The sequence below is a fragment of the Malaclemys terrapin genome, chromosome 1 (genome assembly GCF_027887155.1).
Source record: "Malaclemys terrapin pileata isolate rMalTer1 chromosome 1, rMalTer1.hap1, whole genome shotgun sequence".
Taxonomy (NCBI): domain Eukaryota; kingdom Metazoa; phylum Chordata; order Testudines; family Emydidae; genus Malaclemys; species Malaclemys terrapin.
Genome location: NC_071505.1, coordinates 207033880 through 207055272, shown reverse-complemented (window position 1 = coordinate 207055272; position 21393 = coordinate 207033880). Strand labels below are relative to the sequence as shown.

The following is a 21393-nucleotide window of genomic DNA, read 5'->3' as shown; positions in this document are numbered from 1 at the left end:
AGATACTATAGTGATGAAGGCCATAAAAATACCTATAACGATAACACATTATCTGTGAGGGAAGTAAATATTTTCATATCCTGGCTCATGGCTGCTGAAAAGAGTTGTGTGATATGACTATGAGGACCTGATTCTGAGAGAGAATGATCACCCTCATCCCCCATCTCAGCATCTCCAAGAAGCTCAACACTTTACAGAATGCAGCCCTACATCTGTGTTGATTTCAAAGGAAAATATTTTTATTCTTTTAGATGAATCTCAAGATTTGTCATCAAAGTAAACACCAATTTATGCTTCACTTTGGATTGGTAAATCTTGATTTTCACCTCAAGGCAAGTTAAGGGCTAAATTCACCAATGGCAACTGAGTTGTCTCCTCTCATACAATAGTGGGGGATTTCCCATATCTACAGACTACATCCATTTAACACATAAGTGAACTGGAGCACAGAAGTCTTATGAGACTTGCTGAAGGTCAAATAAGAGGTCAGTGGGAAGAGCAGGAACCAAATCTAAGAATTCTGACTCCCTGTCTCTTTCGCTAGCTGCTACATCCATTGCCTTTCCCCACATTTGTATTATACTTGTATATTGAAAATAAGACATGGCTGAGATGCACCATGGCACATTCCAGGACTTTAACACAATCATATTTGTTTTTGTCAGGATTCTGAGCAGAAAGCTTTTGCTGATTGGCTACCTTGATATCGCAAGTTCATAATAAACCTCGTGGAATTAAACAAGTATGAATAGCATAATGCCTAGCACAGCATCGGATGGGACCTCAAGGAATGCTGAAGGAGCTCAGCTTCAGGATGACAACCTGATGGCTTCTCCAGACTGGAACAGAGATGCCCAGGAAGATGATACCGCTCTGAAAGAAAAAGAGCAATCTGGCATGGCTGCTGGAGCCAGGGAGCCAAGACTGAGGGAGCCACTGGGGCAGATAACTAGCTGGAGTTCGCAGACTTTGCTCAGTAAGGAGGATGAGGATGAATCCTTAAAATATTCCAAATATAGACTAGGAGGGTCAGTTGACAGTGTATTGTCTCTTGCTTCTTCTGAGCCTTTCGACCCACTTGAAAGGAAGACATTGAGATCTAAGCAATCACAGGGTGCTTTGGCACATTCCTCAAGCATAGCTCAAGAAGGCACGTATGGAAGACATAAACCAACAGCAGATACTACTCAAGACATTGTGGATGATATAATAGGTGATGAAGTTGCTTTCAAAATACCTGTTCAGCCGATCAGTAATAATAATAGTCCAGGTGCTACTCACAGCATGGCTTCCAGAGACATTTACCCCCAGATACACACTGAACCAGCAAGTCATGGTGAAGCTGCCGACTTAGAACATTCTCCAGACACTGCACTTTGTTTGCTTGCACCCTGCCCAAGGTCAGAAGGGCTTCCAGAAGCTGGGATGCCAGATGGACAAGCAGTCATCTTGGCTGATCCGCAGAATTTGCTTGATTCACATGAAACGCTGATGTTGTCAGAGACAGAAACAACAGCATCACAATGCTCTGCTAATGAATCCTTTGCAGGAATGAATCAGGAAAGTCCTAGCTTAATCCATGGGATTAAGATGATTGCAGCATTGTCAAAGAGCGCCTATGGCAGTGGCACAACATCATCTGCAGACAGGGTTTCTAACACTCACAAGGTAAAAAGCATACGTATGTGATAGTGCTGAGCAACTGTGCATTTTCTATTGAATACAGGAACATATTAAGCAAACTCAGGCTTTCATAGTCTGGGGGACTGGAAATGGAATAGAAGGCTTCCACCCTTGTTACAATTCACATCACGTTACTAGTGGATGGAATTTCCAAAATCATCTCAAGGAGATAAGTGAAGAGCTCCTACTGTGTTTCAGTGTAGGGAGTTGGGCCCCTAACTCCTTTGGTGAGACTTGAAAATCCCACCCAATGATTGAATATTTTATCACTTGGCTATTCGGTGGCCTCTGTGGTCCCCACTCCTTGTACACAGGGGAGCTCAAGAAGCCACTAACAACTGGCATTGGTTGGCTGTCACAGCTAAGAGCCAAGAATTGAACTAACCTCTCTTGTACCTAGTGGTACGGTGAAAGATGATTTCACCCAAACTGCCTGGAGCAAATAAATTCATGGGGACAGTTGCATACTGTGCTGTTCCCTCTCATGGGAATAGACAAAGAACCTGAGACTCCAGCACTGCCATTTGTCAGCCCTAAATTCACATAAACATTTTAAAGTAATGAAATCATATGTAAATCTTGTTGTCAGCTCTCCCTGCTGCTTCTGCCTAACTAGCTAAAACATTGTTTTTCTTATTTCTGTTTTTTTTTAATCCATACATGTATCCTCTTAAGTTGAGAAAATCCACTCATTAAAAACAAAAGAGAAGGGAAAAAAACAGCTTCTGTTCATCTCCATTTCTAAAGCATACAGCAGGGGGGCTTGAAAGAATGCGCCTTTACAAAGAGCCCTGCTGTCTCCCACACCAGAAGTGGAGGAGGATGGAGGTAGGGAGTGTGCAGGAAAAGCCAAGGATAGATGTGGGAGCAATACTCGACACACTTAGAACAAGGGGGAACAGGGAGGGGGAAGCAGCTTTACAGTAGCCGCTCATCCGTATTGCTGGGGTCAGGTAAGGCTGCGGAATCTTCTTTGAAGTTAATAGCTGCTACACGGGGTAAAAAGTGCAGATACTCTTGTTAAGGGCTATGTGTGGAGCGGGTTTAGTGTGTGTGTGTGTGTGTGTGTGTGTTGATGGGCATAAGGAAGGAGAAGCTACTTTACAGAAGCAGTTCAGGGCTGCACTTGGGGTTAAGGAGCACTGCAGCATGTCTTCTTGTTCAGAGATTGAAGTAGGAATCAGGGCTTCTAATTTGCCAAGTCCTACTGCCTGCCTCATCATCCACTGCCTGTGCAAAGCTGGGCTCAGGGAGAAAATTAAACCGACGCCGTCGTACCAATCCAAAGCAATGTAAATCTATTTATTACTTGACTATTTTTAGCGATGCTCACGTTAGCAGGTGGTGACTGGTAGATTTTAAAACAATACTGTTGTCAAGGGGTACAATACCCTTGACAACCAGCTTCATTATAGTTATTAGTACATGAACAAAGGAACAAAAAGAGTTACCTTCAGCTTCACTCTGGCATAAGAAAGATAGTTTACTAAACAAAAAGAGGCAACATAGGAAAAGAAATGTAGGGCCTGGTTTTCTCGTTTACACTAAGATTCCTTTACATTAGTCTCGCAGTGGAAAGGGGTCTTCAGATGGGCTTTATTTACATTCAAGACTACTTCAAGCCTCAGTGTAAGTGAGAATCAGGCCCCTAAATTTCAAGTTACTAATAAAGATTTATTGAAGGTAGGGCTGTCAAGTGATTTAAAAAATTGTGATTAATTGCACTGTTAAACAATAATAGAATACATTTCAATATTTGGGATGTTTTATACATTTTGAAATATATTGATTTCAATAACAATACAAAGTGAACAGGTCTCACTACATTTATTTTTATTACAAATATTTGCACTGTAAAAAAAAGAGTATTTTTCAATTCACCTAATACAAGTACTGTAGTGCAATCTCTATCATGAAAGTTGAATTTACAAATGTAGAATTATGTACAAAAAATAACTGCATTCAAAAATAAAACAATGTAAATCTTTAGAGCCTACAAGTCCACTCAGTCCTATTTCTTGTTCAGCCAATTGCTCAGACAAACAAGTTTGTTTTATATTTGCAGGAGCTAATGCTGCCCGCTTCTTGTTCACAGTGTCACCTGAAAGTGAGAACAGGTGTTCTCATGGCACTGTTGTTGCAAGTTATTTACATGCCAGATATGAATCTTTAGTATATGTCCTTTCATGCTTCAACCACCATTCCAGAGGACATACGTCCATGCTGATGACGGGTTCTGCTCAATAACATTCCAAAGCAGTGCAGACCAACGCACGTTCATTTTCATCATGAGTCAGATACCAACAGCAGAAGGTTCATTTTCTTTTTTGTTGTTTTGTGTTCTGTAGTTTCCACATCAGTGTTGCTTTTTAAGACTTCTGAAAAAGCATGCTCCACATCTCATCCCTCTCAGATTTTGGACAGCACTTCAGATTCTTAAACCTTGGGTTGAGTGTGTAGCTATCTTTAGAAATTTCACATTGGTACCTTCTTTGCGTTTTGTCAAATCTGCAACAAAAGTGTTCTTTAAATGAGCAACATGTGCTGAGTCATCATCCAAGACTACTGTAACATGAAATATATGGCAGAATGAGGGTAAAACAGAACAGGAGACATACAATTCTCCCCCAAGGAGTTCAGTCACAAATTTAATTAATCCTTTTCCTTTTTTTTTTTAAACAAGCATCATCAGCATAGAAGCACGTCCTCTGGAAAGGTGGCTGAAGCATGAAGGGGCATATGAATGTTTAATATATCTGGCACGTAAATACCTTGCAATTCTGGCTACAAAAGTCCCATGGGAATGCATGTTTTCACTTTGTTGTGACATTATAAGTAAGAAGCAGGCAGCAATATCTCCCGTAAATATAAACAAGCTTGTCTTAGCGAGTGGCTGAATGAGAAGTAGGACTGAGTGGACTTGTAGGCTCTAAATTTTTGCATTGTTTTGTTTTTGAGTGCAGTTATGTAACAAAAAAATCTACATTTATAATTTGCACTTTCACAATAAAGAGATTGTACTACAGTACTTGCATGAGGTGAATTGAAAAATACTGTTTTATCATTTTTACAGTGCAAATATTTAATAAAAAATAAAAAGTGAGCATTGTACACTTTATATTATGTTGTAATTGAAATCAATGTTTGAAAATGTAGAAAAAATCCAAAAATATGTAATAAATTTCAATTGCTATTCTATTATTTAACAATGTGATTAAAACTGTGATTAATCACAATTAATTTTTTTAATCACGATTAATTTTTTTAAGTTAATCGCATGAGTTAACTGCGACTAATCGACAGCCCTAATTGAGAGTAATGGCAGTAATTGCCTGTGTACTATTAACTCAAAAGAAAACCAGCGAAGAGCACACACAATCAAGAGACATATTGTATATTTATTAAGAGAGTAAATCTGCCAGGCACCAAATGTTGCTGTTGCAGACGAGAGTATAATTCCAAACCTTTCACAATAGGCTGGATTTGGTATCATCCCAAATAGCGTGAGCAGAAATTCTCCTTTGTCGTAGGCTGACAATCACCCTGCACAGTGCCCTTTTAAATAGCTGGATAGTACACAAGTTATGATTATAAATGTTGGAGCCAGACAAAATTAAAAGTGGCTTTCTCAGTTTAATGAGTCCTGCCCCTTCTCTGTACATTGAAGTGATGTACTGAGCTGATCAGATTTTGCTACGAAGCGACTATTCAGACCCTTTGATCCCCTTGGTATTGACTGACATTTTGAGTGGCAGGCCACTACTGCAGCTGCTCCAGCAGTCTTGCTGGCTGAAGCCTCATCTCTTGTGCTTTGTGTTGTTTAAAGCCTAACACAAAGGGTGACATCGATGTAAATGGAAGGTAATGCCCTCACACAAGGAGCTTTGGGGATGCTGAATTTGGGATGCATGAGCACAGAGTGACTAACTAGGACAATGAAGGTAAAATGAAAGAAACAGCTGTTAAGTTTGGACAGGGATTTAAAACAAAAAACCTGAAATACAGCCTTTGTGCACAAAACAATAAAAGAAAGGGGCCTTCTTGATGGCAGCTTGTCTAAAATAAGCCATGTGTGTGTAAAAACCAGATAAATCATTCCAGTTTGCTATTTAGAGTCTGACATGGTATGATGTTTGTGTATATGCTGATGCCTAGAAGATGTTTTGCAGCAAACAGTATTTAAATACCCTGAATACTGATTATCTGCCAGAAAAATACATTTATAATTTGATCTGCTTAACAGTCATTACCTTCAGGGACATTTTTGGTTCAACAAAACTGTTAAACCATTGCAGAAATTTCATTTGACCATTTTCTTTTCTCATCTTGAATGCACTGTGTTGCTCCAAGATCCCACTTCTTTCTATTGATTGTTTTATGTTGTATTTATATTTAGTCTTTGATGAGATCTAATTTTAAGTAACTGTTTATTCAACTTTAAAAGTTTACCCTATACAAACGTAGGTGACTTAAAAAGAAAAATGTAAGCCGTATCATAGGAATATAAACATTCTGAAACTATAAACTTCTTCAAAAACATAAAGGAGTCTGGTGGCATCTTAAAGACTAACAGATTTATTTGGACATAAGCTTTTGTGGGTAAAAACCTCACTTCTTCGCATGCACAGAGTGAAAGTTACAGATGCAGGCAGTATATAATGCTGTTAATAACTAGAATACCCTTTGTTATACTTTAAATACTAGGCAACAGAGACAGAAGAATCTCGGGATAGATCCGTGCATCTGCTGCAATCCCTGGTTGAGAGAGCAGAGGAAATTAATCAGCTCACGAAGAAAGTGCAGATTGAGAATCAGCAGCAGTTGGAGGAATGGTGCCTACTTTCTGCAGAAAATGAAAGGTTCAAAAGGGAGGTAAAAAAAGGATTTTGCTCATTTTTTACTGTGACTTTTCTGTCTCTCAAGTGTGTGATGCCTCATTCTGGTAAAAATAGCTGTGAGGTCCTGAGAAGAGAATGAGGTGTTCATGCAAGGTTTGTTTTAGAATCACAGAATAGGAAGAATGCAGGGCTAGAAGGGACCTCAAGAAGTCATTGAGTCCAGCTCCCTGTGCTGAAGCAGTAGAAACTAAACCTAGATCACCGCCAACCTGTTCTTATAAACCTCCGGTTATGGGGTTTTCACAACCCCCCTTGGAAGCCTATTCCAGAGCTAACTACACTTGTAGTTAGAAAGTTTTCCTGAAAGTCTAACCTAAATTTCCTTTGCTACAGATTAAGCCTATTATTTCTTTTCCTACCTTCAGTGGACATGGAGAACAATTGATCACAGTCCTTTTTATACCAGTCCTTAACATATTTGAAGACTGTTATCGGATCCCCCTCAGTCTTCTTTTCTCAAGACTAAACGTGCCTTTTTTAAAAAAACAAAACAAAAAAAACCTTTCCTCATTGTTTTCTAAAACGGTTTTCATTTTTGTTGCTCTCCTCTAAACTCTCTATTTGTCAACATCTTTCCTAAAGTGTGGCACTCAGAACTGCACACACTACTCCAACAGAGGCCTCACCAGTGCTGAGTAGAGCAAGCAGTTACCTCCTGTGTCTTACATAGGACTATCCTGTTAATACAGCTCAGAATGATATCAGCCTTTTTTTGCAGCTACATCACATTGTGGACTCTCATTCAATTTGTGATCCACTATTACCTCCAGATCTTTTTCAGCAGTACTACCACCTAGCCAGTTATTCTCCATTTTGTAGCTGTACATTTGATTTTTTCCTTCCTAAATGATGTACATTGCACTTTATTGAATTTCATCTAGTTGATTTCATACCAATTCTCTAATTTGTCAAAGTCGTTTTGAATTCTAATCTTATCCTCCAAAGTGCTTGAATTCCTCCCATTTTGGGGTCATCAGCAAATTTTATAAGCATACTTTCCACTGCATTTTCCAAGTCATTAATGAAAATATTGAATAGTACCAGGCCCAGGCCTGACCCCAATGAGACCCCCACTACATACACCCTTCCAGTTTGAGAGTAAACCATTGATAACTTTGAGTATGGTCTTTGAACTAGTTGTGCATCCAACCTTATAGTAATATAATCTAGACTGAATTTTCCTAGTTTGCTTATGAGAATGTCATGTGGAACTGTGTTAAAATGTCTTACTAAAAATCAAGATATATCACCTCTACTGCTTCCATCCCACCCCTCCCATCTACTAGCACAGTAACCCTGTCAAAGAAGAAAATATAGGATGGGTCATATATGTATATTTAAATAAACAGCACTTTAAAAAATGAGACAGAGCTAGAACAGAGGATATATTTCTTTAGTTTGATACCAGTAATACTAGTTGATGTAGTGTCCTGATCTTGCTGCACTTTAAAGTTTACATTCCTGCTGCTAAATGTCTGTGAAATTACAGTCACCTGCCAATATTGTATAGAAGTGAAACCTCTGAATACATGCAGATAATTATCTGTGGTCAGGATCCCTTTCATGTGAAAGATATGAAATAAATGTATTGATATTGCACATGCAGTTCTTTGTTATCCACATAATCCTTTGACTCTGTCTTTTGTGACCAGTACAGTTCAACTATATTTAATATGTCTGGGCAGAACCTAATCCTTAGAAATTGTAAGACTTGGGAACAAATCTTTATAAACTGATGAGTCCAGATTTGTTCCTTTGTTCCTCTTTTGAAGATATCCAAAAAACAATAATAATATAATTGGAAGTTAATTTGTTGATACTAGTCCTTTCTCTCCACTTTGCAATCCCCAGAATAGCCACATGAATAAACAAAGGGTTGCAAAAATCAAGAATGTGCCTACGTGTGTATGGGTTTTTGTCTCATTAGCAGGGCAGTTAATTTTAGATTTGGTACTGTTGCATTGCATATACTTCAGTTTGATAGCTTTCTACTGAATGCTACGCGTTCAGTGGTCAAATTTGATTAGATTTCTTTTTCCCTAACAAGCAGGGTGTGTAATTTCATACACAAGCTTAACAACTGCACATGCAGATGAAAGATTGGCATGCAAAAGTTACTAGAATGGGCCTTTTGAACTCTGTTACCTGATTTATTCAGTCACTGCAAATAAATGCAACTTGAGCATGGAATGTTGATCCACAGACACAACATTAAACACCCAAGTCATTACTCACTCGCTCCGACTGGGGAGACGGATTGTCCAAAGTCACATTATAATTGTCTGGTTGGGCCCTTTGGATGTGGTCAGAACCTTATTACACCAGTTCCGAGTTGTATCCCACTGAGATCTCACCACCACAAAGACATTTTAAAAAGCCTTACAGCCATTATACTTAATAAGCTAAAAAAAAAAAAAGAAAAATTCTCCCCTTATCCTCTTCCCCGTCTGTGCTCAGAACAGACAGTTAAGGGGGCTCAGGAGCAAAGCAGCATCTGAATGGGGGTGAAGAAAGGCCTGGATTGGAGGGCAGTGTTAATTGCTCCCTGCTCCTGGAGTTCAGATGCCTGGTTGCCAGCAGGTTGTGGCCCACTGGTCACGGTCAACTCTGTCATAAAAAAGAAAAATCACAACATTAGGAATTCTTCAATATCCCCAAAGTCCTTTTTGAGAAATGATGTGGTGAGCTGAAGGAGGCATTTGAATCAGAAACTGCTGCTGGGTGAAAACAGAAAAGAGGGACCCAAAGAGTCCAGAGAACATCAGAAGAAAAAAAATAAGACAACTGTTATAAAAAACTAAGTTAACAATAAATAGATTCAAAAGAGAGAGAACCATTTTTTCACCATGAACTGTGTTTTAGCAGGAAGGATACATTGCATACATGTGCTCCACCTCACAAAGAAAGGTCTTTTAGCAAGGATACCAGTGGGCAAATTAGTGACCAATAGTGGCTTCTTTCTACTCCCATTGAAGTCACTGGGATGATTCCCATTGTCTACTATGATGCAATCATGGCCAAAGTGTACTTTTTGGGCAGTTGAAGGCCATCAGTTTGTGGTCTCCTGTCTTGCAGTATACTTGGAACTGTGCCATCACCTGATCAATGCACACACTGTTGGCACACACAATGTCCACTCCTCCGATACCCCTCCTCCCTCCCTCTTTCTAAAGTAGACATGCCATTATACATTAATGTGATCACAGACATGTACATGCTACAGAGTTTAGGAGACATGTTTATTTTGGTCCACTTGCTGTTGAAAATGAGAATTTGTCCTCGGTGTATATTACCCATTGATAAAAATTTTTGATTGAGTGATACCTGGAAAAACAACTGACATAACCCCCCTTAATGACTATTTAACGCACTCTGTAATGGTAATGCTGTGCATAACATCAAGCAGGCAAAGTGGAAAAATGTTATTTGAAGTACATTCAGTTAAGGTGATATAAGGATCAGTCCTTGAATAAAATCAAAATTAATCATTTAGCTGCAGTATATTGTGAAGTAACATTTAAAGCAGCAGCAATTACAAAAGCTTTTTTTTCATCCCGTTTCCTTGCCTCTCTGTTTTGCTTATGTGAACAAATAACCAACTTCAACCGAAACACCGGTGTAAATTGGTGGTACTCAGGATCAGAACGTACAGCCATGCAGCTAACACCAGCGAGGAATTTCTTTAAAAGGGGCTGTAGCAGATCTGGGACACAGGAATGAAATGCTTTAGAAACAGATAATCTGGGCTCTTCACTAGACAGATGGCAATGCCAGGAAAGGAGATAAAAATAGTTTTGAACTGTTGAGCTGCTGCAGATTCATGGTCAGAACAGAAGATGCTCTGTAATACTGAAACTCAGAGCAGCTTCACATTTTTATTTACTAAGGAGCATAAGAATGAAGGAGAACAGTAAGGAGACACATGGGGTGAAGAGTAAACGTATGCATAACAGAAGAATGAAAAGAAAACTAAACCAAGTAATAAAGGGAAGAAAACTCTGGCAAGCTGTTAACATTTCCTTGGTAATAAATGCTAAACAAATGGATTTCATTATCAGGAGGCAAGGAGTTTTAAGGAAAAGATGGCAACCCCCAGTCACCTCAACTTGGACCGGAGCTCAGCTTTAATACTACAGCAGCAAATTGGTATGAAGCAATGTCATTTATCTGGGTCTGATGTTCCTTTTCTTTGTTGAACACATTCACAAATTGGCACATTCTTTTTGGCAGGACATCTTTCACCCAGCAATTAGAAACTACAGTAGAACCTCAGAATTACAAACACCAGAGTTACAAACTGACCAGTTAACCACACACCTCATTTGAAACCAGAAGTACACAATCAAGCAGCAGGAGAGACAAAAAAAAAAAAAAAAAAAAAAAGGCAAATACAGGAGAGTAATGTGTTAAATGTAAACTACTAAAAAATAAAGGGAAAGCAGCATTTTTATTCTGCATTGTAAAGTTTCAAAGCTGTATTAAGTCAATGTTCAGTTGCAAACTTTTGAAAGAACCATAACATTTTGTTCAGAGTTACAAACAACCTCCATTCCCAAGGTGTTCATAACTCTGAGGGTCTACTGTAGCTTAAAACAAGGAGCTCAGGCAGAATTTGCTAAATGACATATGGGTATGAAATGTCACTGAAGAGTTTGAGGACCACTGGTCTAGGCACACAATTACAGAAAAAACATGTAGTTATATTATCCAGGTACTATCTGAGAACTTACTCAGGCCTCATCACCATCGTACCACACAATCATCATGGCATTTCCCCTCACAACTCTCTTTATGATGTAACAAAACATTTCCCCCAGTTTATAGTGCAGATTAACTGATTATGCAAAGTCATGCAAGGAGCCTGTGACTTGTATGTAAACCCAGGTCTTCTTCATCCCAGTCTAGTGCCCTATTCACTAAACCATGTATTTTTCTTTATATTGCCACATTAAATGCTATGGGTGTAGTAACTTGAGTGATGGAATTTAGTTGCAACTCCTACTAACATTAAAAGGAGCCACACATCAAAACTCTTAGCTAATCACATTGAGCATTTATTCCTGGTACTCAACTTTGCCCTCCACTAACACAGCTAGCTAATCCAATATTTGTAAAATAACTGTACAGTACAAAGGAAAAACAGACTATTTAGAAACGTAATGGATTTTTTCCCCTTGAGCTTTCTCTTCATTATTTCTCTCCTCTAATACACAAATAAGGAATCACATGAGCAAAAATTGTGGCTGCTAGGGTAGCATTTCCACCTAGGAATGGGCAAATTTTAATCAATAGAACTTCTTACTAACTAAGACCCCGATCCCCTAAACACATACTTACTAAGCTCTAGGCACATTAATAGTTCCATTGACCTCAAGGGGACTGTTCATGTGCCAGAAGTTAAGCACCTACATAAGTTATGCAGGATCAGGCCTCAAAAAATCTTCTCTGTATTCAGCTTCATGTTGTCTTTCATTCCATCTATATTGCATTGGAAAGACACTATTTATGGTGGTTCAGTATTTATTAAGCATAATATTCAGCACTAAACATTAAGCGATTCTCAAACTTCATTGCACCACAACCCCTCTCTGATCACAAAAATTACTACATGACCCTGAGATGAGGACCCTGAGCCTAAGCCCCACCGCCCCAGAGGTGTGTGTGTGTGTGGGGAGGGGTGAAGGGGGATGAAGCCAAAGCTGAAGCCCAGATGCAGGGGGGCTGTAACCTGAGCCCCACCGCCCAGGGCGGAAGTCTTTTGGCTTCAGCTTCAGCCCTGGGACTGAGCAAGTCTAATGCCAGCCCTGGTGACCCCATTAAAATGGGGTCATGACCCACTTTGGAGGCCCGACCTACAGTATGAGACCCACTAACCTCTAATCCCTTTGCCAGAGATGCATCTATATTTTATTACCCACCCTCCCCACCCCCATTTAAAGAGTTGCCCTAGGCCACAGATGGGTTTGGTGTCAGCCATTAAGACTTAGGAGTTCACAATTCCTAATTGGATGCTCAGAGCATTAGGCTTCAGCTCTTTCATCTTAGGAGTGCATTGTCAAAGAAGGAATAAGAGGTATGTTTCCCTTTTGACATATCCAAGTCACACACGCCGATACGTTTGTTTTACAGCGAGTCTTAAGAATCAGGTCGGTGATCTTCTGGAGGCCAATGAGGCTGCTGTTCTGGAGCTGACAAATGCAGACGAAGAGATTTCACAACTGAAAAATGAAATGGCTCAATTAAAATCTGAATATCTGCAGAAGATAAAAGAATCCAAAGAAGAAAATCATCTTCTCAAGGAAATGGTAAGGAATCTCCCAGATCCGAGAAAGCCTACCTCAGGGGTAGCTCCGAGCCGCGTACAACAAACTTCAGAAGTTTGAGAGCCGGGACACGCCTGCCCTGTGGGAAGGGGGGTCTTGGGGCGCCTGCCCTGTGGAGACAGGGGTCTTCTGCCCCACAGGTAACACCTTCAGGGGGTCAGGGCTGCTCCTATTGAAGCCCCAAGACTCCCCACCCTGCTGGGCAGAAGCCAGAGGCGACATGGGATGGGGCGGAGGGACAACCACGTAAAGTCATGTACCACCCCATCTTTGCAGAGTTTACTGGCACCACTTGATCACATGCTGCTGCCAGGCCCCCTCCATGCATGGCAACTGCTGGAGCCAGCATGCTGGGAGCTACAGCTGTGGGGAGAGGCAGCAGCAAACACCTGGGAACTGCAGGGAGGGGCCACTGAGTGTAGAGAGGGGTGTGCTTGGGCTGGGGGGCATGACTCAAGCTGTCGGGGGGGGAGGCAAACTTTTAAATTGTGCCTCCCCCCTCAGCAGCCACCAGTAATCTCTGGCAGAAGCTCTGAGCCCCATCACCCTGCTGCAGGGCGGAAACCCCAAGCTGCTCCCCCCCACCCCCCGTTTGGTATGTGGAGAATGGGCAGGTGTGGGGGGCTCTGCAAGCTGCACTTCAACTGTAAAAGAGCCGCATGCTGCTCATGAACTGCGGTTTGGCCCCCCCGGCCTCGCTGCTGGCTACTTACTCAGCATATGGTCTATTACGGGGAAAGAAGTGTGAGGTAAAGTTGTGTACGGAGAACTTGCACTGTATAGTGGGAATATAAAGCTGAGGAGAATTTGAATTTGGATGCCTAGAGTTTCTCCAGCTTTCCCTTCTGGCTGATAGGCAGCATATTACTGGCAAACTCAGGAGAAAGCCACATCCAGCCCCACAGCTGTCCCAATATGTGACCTTCTGGAAAGGGGAAAAGGGGGGGAAAATGAGCAGAGCTGTAAGGGGACTCAGTCTCACAGGACTGTCCCTTCTCACAAGAGTCATTTACAGTTTATGCATTAAATTGCACAGAAGTCTCCATTTGGTTAGCCAAAAAAAGCAACAAAATGAATGTACACAGTTGTCTTGTATTGTAGTAAAATGAATCAAGGAGAATATCTGGTTTATCAAACAGACTCAGGCCTGTGTATTCTCTTTCCTCCCACTCCCACCATGCTGGCTTTGCACTGTGTTTTTTCCAACTTGCTGTTTTTTATACAGTACCTCGAGTCCTTACAACAGGACATCAGCTCCATCTCATTGATAACAGAAGTGTACAGTAATTAGGCCCTGATCCGTCAAGTCTTTACTCCTGAGATCAGTCCAATTGAAGTCAATTCCTTCATCGCATGGGTTTGTCCCTGTGCGTAAGGGTTGTGGGATTAGGCCCCTAACTGAAAGTAATGTCCCAATATTGACAAAGTAGCTACTTTAATAAAACAAACTTGTTTTTCATAGTATTTATGAGCATTCGAGGGCAATATGGTTATATTTCAATTCCAGTTTTAATGAACAGCACTGAAGGCTACTGGGAAACATCTCCACACACTGCTTTTATGGCTATAATAAAATTTGCTTTCAGTTTTAAAGGTAGGCAACACAGTGTGGGGATTCCATGATACACTTGGTGATTTGTATGGCTCATGAACACATGTACATCTCTCTCCTTGGCTGATGGATTATTAGCGTCACAGCCAGCCTGCGCTTAAATGGTTTAACCATATTTTGCCTAGTGCCCTGCTATTATTCTATTAGCATCATTGATATTACTATATTTCTCCCGTTTTTTTTTATCTTATAGGCTTTCCTATACTACTGCAGCTTCCCAAGCAATTATTCTTGCTGTGGAAAGCATACAGGTAGAATTCAAAGCAATTCTATTAATTATTTTAACTCAGATCTGTATTTAAATGAGCATTACAAGAGCTCAGAGAAGATGTATTTGACTTCAAAAGCACATTTAAGAAGTTAGCTTCCACTCTCTTATGTCTGTACTTTATTATAATCTCTCTCTCATCTACACACACACAGTTTCTCTCTCCAAAACGTAAAATCTCACCACAGCTACCCTCAAGGCATTATCTAAATGCTATAGGCAATGAAATAATGCCATGCCATTTTTATTTTAAAGATGAACATGGTGAGCAAGAGGCACGCTCCACTAACGACCTATGAGCAGGACCTTCATGAGGAGATTTTTCAGCTAAGACGCGAGTCCAGGAGGTTGAGAGAACTCTGTCACCAACTAAATGAGGAAAACCACAGACTGAAAGAAGAGCTATGGGATGTTAAGAGGGAATACGAACGGCTAGCACAGCTGGCAACAGCCAGAAAGAAGGGTAAAGCAGCCCAAAAATATGTCATTTAACAGTTTATTTCTTAGGCTCTTTAGAGTTCTAGGAAAAGACAAGCAATGAAATGCATGACACTGATGCATGGCATTTAAAACATTTTAATGAGTCTACTTGAAATGGTAGAGTTTAAATAAAATGCTTCTTCATGAAAAACCATGTAGCACCCCATCATTTTGGAAGTAAAATACAGAGCAGGGTGTTCTAAACCCTGTTCTGTATTTTCTGCCACCGTGAAGTACATCATTTTACCTCAGGCTCCAATAAGAACAAGAGCTATAAAAGAGAGTGTTGGTGAAATGTAATGCACACTTGTTTTATTTCTAAGACTTCAGCTTTTACTGGAAAAACAGTTTGTTTCAATTTCAGTCATTACTCTTTTTCCATATATTGTATCGTGAATGTGGTGCCTTGCATAAGTACACAATTTACAACCAGGGCTGTACACTTCAGAACAATTTTTCTTATTATGATTGGAACTCTGCCATACAGATCACACTTGAGACTGTGCAAATGAGCCTTTACAGGATGGATGTTATTCACAGTTTGAATTCTACAATGTACACAACCCTCCAAGGGCTCAGGATAGCTAATAGCCTTTCAAGACAGGTTTCGGGCCTTTAGAATCGCCCCATAATCTTACTTGGTGAACTTTCTGCTGCTCTAATTTTAAACATTCCACCTTTTTGAAGCTGCAGTTCCCCTTTAGAAAAGTTCTGAGCCCCAGTTTGAATGGTCTTCAACTAATGAGAGACTAATTGAAACCAATTGGAAAACCTGTGTGTGTAAAAAGGACCTACCAATGGTCCTGCTTGAAAAGTCATTGGGATGGGAGAGTGAAGGACACAGCTATGCAAGAATGAATAGACAAAGAAATGGCACCATTCTGTGCATATAGAAGCTGGTTCAAATGCTCATTAGAAAGCACTAAAAAAAGTTATAAATGAATTAGATACAATCTATCTAAAAAAAAGTGTATCCCTTCTGCCATTTACTGAGGGGATACATTTGCGCCACTGGAAACCTTATTCATAAGAGAAATGCTATTGAGCACAGCAGCATGCACACATTCCAAAGGTTCTACAAGGCTGCATCGAAGGCCCTGATTCAGCAAAAGCCTTAAACACATCCCTAAGTGCAGGGCTGAAGCCCCATTGGCAAATGAAGGCCAAGGAAAAGGTTGCAAGAGGGAGATGAATATAAAGGGAAAATGAAGGATGGAGAGGAACAGGAAGAGCAAGGCTTATGCTGGAGGGATAAAAGGAAGGAACAAGACAAAGCAAACAACCAGTCAGTAGACCGCGATCAGCACAGTGCACATGGGTGAAAATGGTAGGAATTTAGATAGATTTTAGCAATTAGAGGTGTTTCAAATCCTTCAAAAAATCAAAACCTCCTTCCTTTACAAAGTTTAAACTTGAATTTTCAGAAATCAGCCCATTTATTTTTTCATTTCATTTTTATTATTTGAAAATGGCAATTTTTATATTAAGACCACCTCTTGCCAGCACTTTTTGAATCTCTAAAACAAGGGTAGGCAACCTATGGCACACATGCCGAAGGTGGCACGCGAGCTGATTTTCAGTGGCACCCACACTCCCCGGGTCCTGGCCAGTGGTCCAGGAGGCTCTGCATTTTAATTTAATTTTAAAGCTTCTTAAACATTTTAAAAACATTTATTTTATATACAACAATAGTTTAGTTATATATTATAGACGTATAGAAAGATCTTCTAAAAATGTTCAAATGTATGACTGGCACACAAAATCTTAAATAAGGGTGAATAAATGAAGACTCGGCACACCACTTCTGAAAGATTGCCGACCCCTGCTCTAAAAACTACCCTGAGAAAAAACCAAGAAGTGAAAGCCTGGTAATTCATAGATTCATAGATTCATAGATTCTAGGACTGGAAGGGACCTCGAGAGGTCATCGAGTCCAGTCCCCTGCCCGCATGGCAGGACCAAATACTGCCTAGACCATCCCTAGTAGACATTTATCTAACCTACCCTTAAATATCTCCAGAGACGGAGATTCCACAACCTCCCTAGGCAATTTGTTCCAGTGTTTAACCACCCTGACAGTTAGGAACTTTTTCCTAATGTCCAATCTAGACCTCCCTTGCTGCAGTTTAAACCCATTGTTTCTGGTTCTATCCTTAGAGGCTAAGGTGAACAAGTTCTCTCCCTCCTCCTTATGACACCCTTTTATATACCTGAAAACTGCTATCATGTCCCCTCTCAGTCTTCTCTTTTCCAAACTAAACAAACCCAATTCTTTCAGCCTTCCTTCATAGGTCATGTTCTCAAGACCTTTAATCATTCTTGTTGCTCTTCTTTGGACCCTTTCCAGTTTCTCCACATCTTTTTTAAAATGCGGCGCCCAGAACTGGACACAATACTCCAGCTGAGGCCTAACCAGAGCAGAGTAGAGCGGAAGAATGACTTCTCGTGTCTTGCTCACAACACACCTGTTAATGCATCCCAGAATCATGTTTGCTTTTTTTGCAACAGCATCACACTGTTGACTCATATTTAGCTTGTGGTCCACTATAACCCCTAGATCCCTTTCTGCCGTACTCCTTCCTAGACAGTCTTTTCCCATTCTGTATGTGTGAAATTGATTTTTCCTTCCTAAGTGGAGCACTTTGCATTTGTCTTTGTTAAACTTCATCCTGTTTAACTCAGACCATTTCTCCAATTTGTCCAGATCATTTTGAATTATGACCCTGTCCTCCAAAGTAGTTGCAATCCCTCCCAGTTTGGTATCATCCGCAAACTTAATAAGCGTACTTTCTATGCCAATATCTAAGTCGTTGATGAAGATATTGAACAGAGCCGGTCCCAAAACAGACCCCTGCGGTACCCCACTCGTTACGCCTTTCCAGCAGGATTGGGAACCATTAATAACAACTCTCTGAGTACGATTATCCAGCCAGTTATGCACCCACCTTATAGTAGCCCCATCTAATTTGTATTTGCCTAGTTTATCGATAAGAATATCATGCGAGACCGTATCAAATGCCTTACTAAAGTCTAGGTATACCACATCCACCGCTTCACCCTTATCCACAAGGCTCGTTATCCTATCAAAGAAAGCTATCAGATTGGTTTGACATGATTTGTTCTTCACAAATCCATGCTGGCTATTCCCTATCACCTTACCACCTTCCAAGTGTTGGCAGATGATTTCCTTAATTACTTGCTCCATTATCTTCCCTGGCACAGAAGTTAAACTAACTGGTCTGTAGTTACCTGGGTTGTTTTTAGTTCCCTTTTTATAGATGGGCACTATATTTGCCCTTTTCCAGTCTTCTGGAATCTCTCCCGTCTCCCATGACTTTCCAAAGATAATAGCTAGAGGCTCAGATACCTCCTCTATTAGCTCCTTGAGTATTCTAGGATGCATTTCATCAGGCCCGGGTGACTTGCAGGCATCTAACTTTTCTAAGTGATTTTTAACTTGTTCTTTTTTTATTTTATCCGCTAAACCTACCCCCTTCCCATTAGCATTCACTATGTTAGGCATTCCTTCAGACTTCTCGGTGAAGACCGAAACAAAGAAGTCATTAAGCATCTCTGCCATTTCCAAGTTTCCTGTTACTGTTTCTCCCTCTTCACTAAGCAGTGGGCCTACCCTGTCTTTGGTCTTCCTCTTGCTTCTAATGTATTGATAAAAAGTCTTCTTGTTTCCTTTTATTCCCGTAGCTAGTTTGAGCTCATTTTGTGCCTTTGCCTTTCTAATCTTGCCCCTGCATTCCTGTGTTGTTTGCCTATATTCATCCTTTGTAATCTGTCCTAGTTTCCATTTTTTATATGACTCCTTTTTATTTTTTAGATCGTGCAAGATCTCGTGGTTAAGCCAAGGTGGTCTTTTGCCACATTTTCTATCTTTCCTAACCAGCGGAATAGCTTGCTTTTGGGCCCTTAATAGTGTCCCTTTGAAAAACTGCCAACTCTCCTCAGTTGTTTTTCCCCTCAGTCTTGATTCCCATGGGACCTTACCTATCAGCTCTCTGAGCTTCCCAAAATCTGCCTTCCTGAAATCCATTGTCTCTATTTTGCTGTTCTCCCTTCTACCCTTCCTTAGAATTGCAAAGTCTATGATTTCATGATCACTTTCACCCAGGCTGCCTTCTACTTTCACATTCTCAACGAGTTCCTCCCTATTTGTTAAAATCAAGTCTAGAACAGCTTCCCCCCTAGTAGCTTTTTCAACCTTCTGAAATAAAAAGTTGTCTCCAATGCAGTCCAAGAATTTGTTGGATAGTCTGTTCCCCGCTGTGTTATTTTCCCAACATATATCCGGATAGTTGAAGTCCCCCATCACCACCAAGTCTTGGGCTTTGGATGATTTTGTTAGTTGCTTGAAAAAAGCCTCATCCACCTCTTCCACCTGGTTAGGTGGCCTGTAGTAGACGCCTAGCATGACATCTCCCTTGTTTTTTGCCCCTTTAAGCCTAACCCAGAGACTCTCAACACTTCCGTCTCCTATGTCCATCTCTACCTCTGTCCAAGTGTGTACATTTTTAATATATAAGGCAACACCTCCTCCCTTTTTCCCCTGTCTATCCTTCCTGAGCAAGCTGTACCCATCCACACCAACATTCCAATCATGTGTATTATCCCACCAAGTTTCAGTGATGCCAACAATGTCATAGTTGTATTTATTTATTAGCACTTCGACAATAGATATATTAATAGACAGTAGGCAAAAAAAATAAACTCTGCATTCAACTACTCTTTTTTAGGCCAGACCACAACATTAATTCCTTGGACTGATCTTTGCAAGAAAGACACTCAGACTAGAATTCTATCATCAGTGCAGTATGGGTAAGTCATGGGAGAAATGCATGTAATCTTTTTCTATTAACCTTATGCTAACCAGGGAATGAAACTATAAGCAAGCAGTACACATTGAGAAGAAATGAGTCAGACTGGACATCATGGAAAAAGTTGCATGAAGTGTAAAATAATGGTATCACCATAATAAACACTTTACTCCCCCTTACCAGAACAGCAAGTTGCACTCCAGCCTTTACAGGCCCCTTTTGTATTTTGTTTTTGTACTGAATGTCCATCTATGCTGAGCAATTCTATAGGCACAGTTTTTACTACCTAAACAAGTAGTGAAAATACATAATAGATGCATCTTATTTAATTTCCCACCCACAGAATGTGATTAATTGTACTTCTTGTCAAAAATCTGCTTTAACCAACCAGCATGTCAGAATCTGTTGTGCTAAGATTTGAGCAATTCTGATAAGATGGTATAATACTCTCCAAGCCCCCATCTGCTTTCACCAGCTTTGAAAATCTTTGTTTTGATAGGGAGTTGTATACAAAAAGAAAAAGAAAAACTAATGGTCATGATCCCTCATGTTCTTTACAGAGCAATAAACAATCAGTGGTACTGTTTTCCCATTTCTTTGCTCTTAGCAGGAAAGAAGGTTTACAAACAGATGAGATGAATGGAATTCCCAGCAGCAGAATGGTGTCTATACTCAAAGTTTTCAGCCCCCATGCATGTGATGGTAAGTGATGTTGAATTTGGAAATTGCCATGCTCGGATTAATATATACAAATAATTTTTAAATTGGGCCTTCACTGTCTTGTGCTTCAGTAATAAAGGTGTGATACTGGGATTCTTAGCTGTATTTAACAAAAACTTCCCAATTGAGATCTTACTGGGTTAACATGCACGTGCAATGAGCTCTGTGCGGGCTCCCTTTGCACAGTTCATTACAGGGCTATGGTGTGAAACAAGTTAAATGAGGAGCCAACATAAAGGATCCAGATAGAACAGCTATCATTTTGTCTTTCTGATGAAGAACAACGTTACTATTATTAGTGTTTTCCTTACCAGCGGCATAAGCAGTACGTTTAAAACAAAAACAAGCAGAAGATTTTTTCCCCTTAGACATTTTATACCCTGTAACTTTTACGGTTTGAATATTTCCCCCATTTTTTAATTTGTTTAACACCAGGTAGCCTAAGGCCCACATTTTTAGGCCATCCACACTGCAGTTAAAGTTAAATGATCCATAACCAGTGCTTCTGAGATGCCTTGGTCTACAAGAGATAAGCAAGAACTTCTCTTTTGCTTTCTTACCTTCATCACTTTTATGTGCTGTT

General features: G+C 40.3%; 1 protein-coding gene across 1 annotated transcript in view; it reads left to right on the top strand.

Annotated features, from left to right (window-relative positions):
- The first annotated feature begins 756 nt into the window (after positions 1-756).
- Positions 757-21393, top strand: part of LOC128835846 (uncharacterized) — a 36574-nt gene continuing 15937 nt past the window's right edge. Inside the window, exons 1-8 of the mRNA XM_054025710.1 lie at positions 757-1252; positions 1550-1668; positions 6388-6555; positions 10640-10727; positions 12711-12886; positions 15040-15247; positions 20010-20091; positions 20698-20792. Of these exons, the coding sequence (XP_053881685.1) occupies positions 757-1252; positions 1550-1668; positions 6388-6555; positions 10640-10727; positions 12711-12886; positions 15040-15247; positions 20010-20091; positions 20698-20792 (1432 nt within the window). The remainder of the gene's footprint in view (positions 1253-1549; positions 1669-6387; positions 6556-10639; positions 10728-12710; positions 12887-15039; positions 15248-20009; positions 20092-20697; positions 20793-21393) is intronic.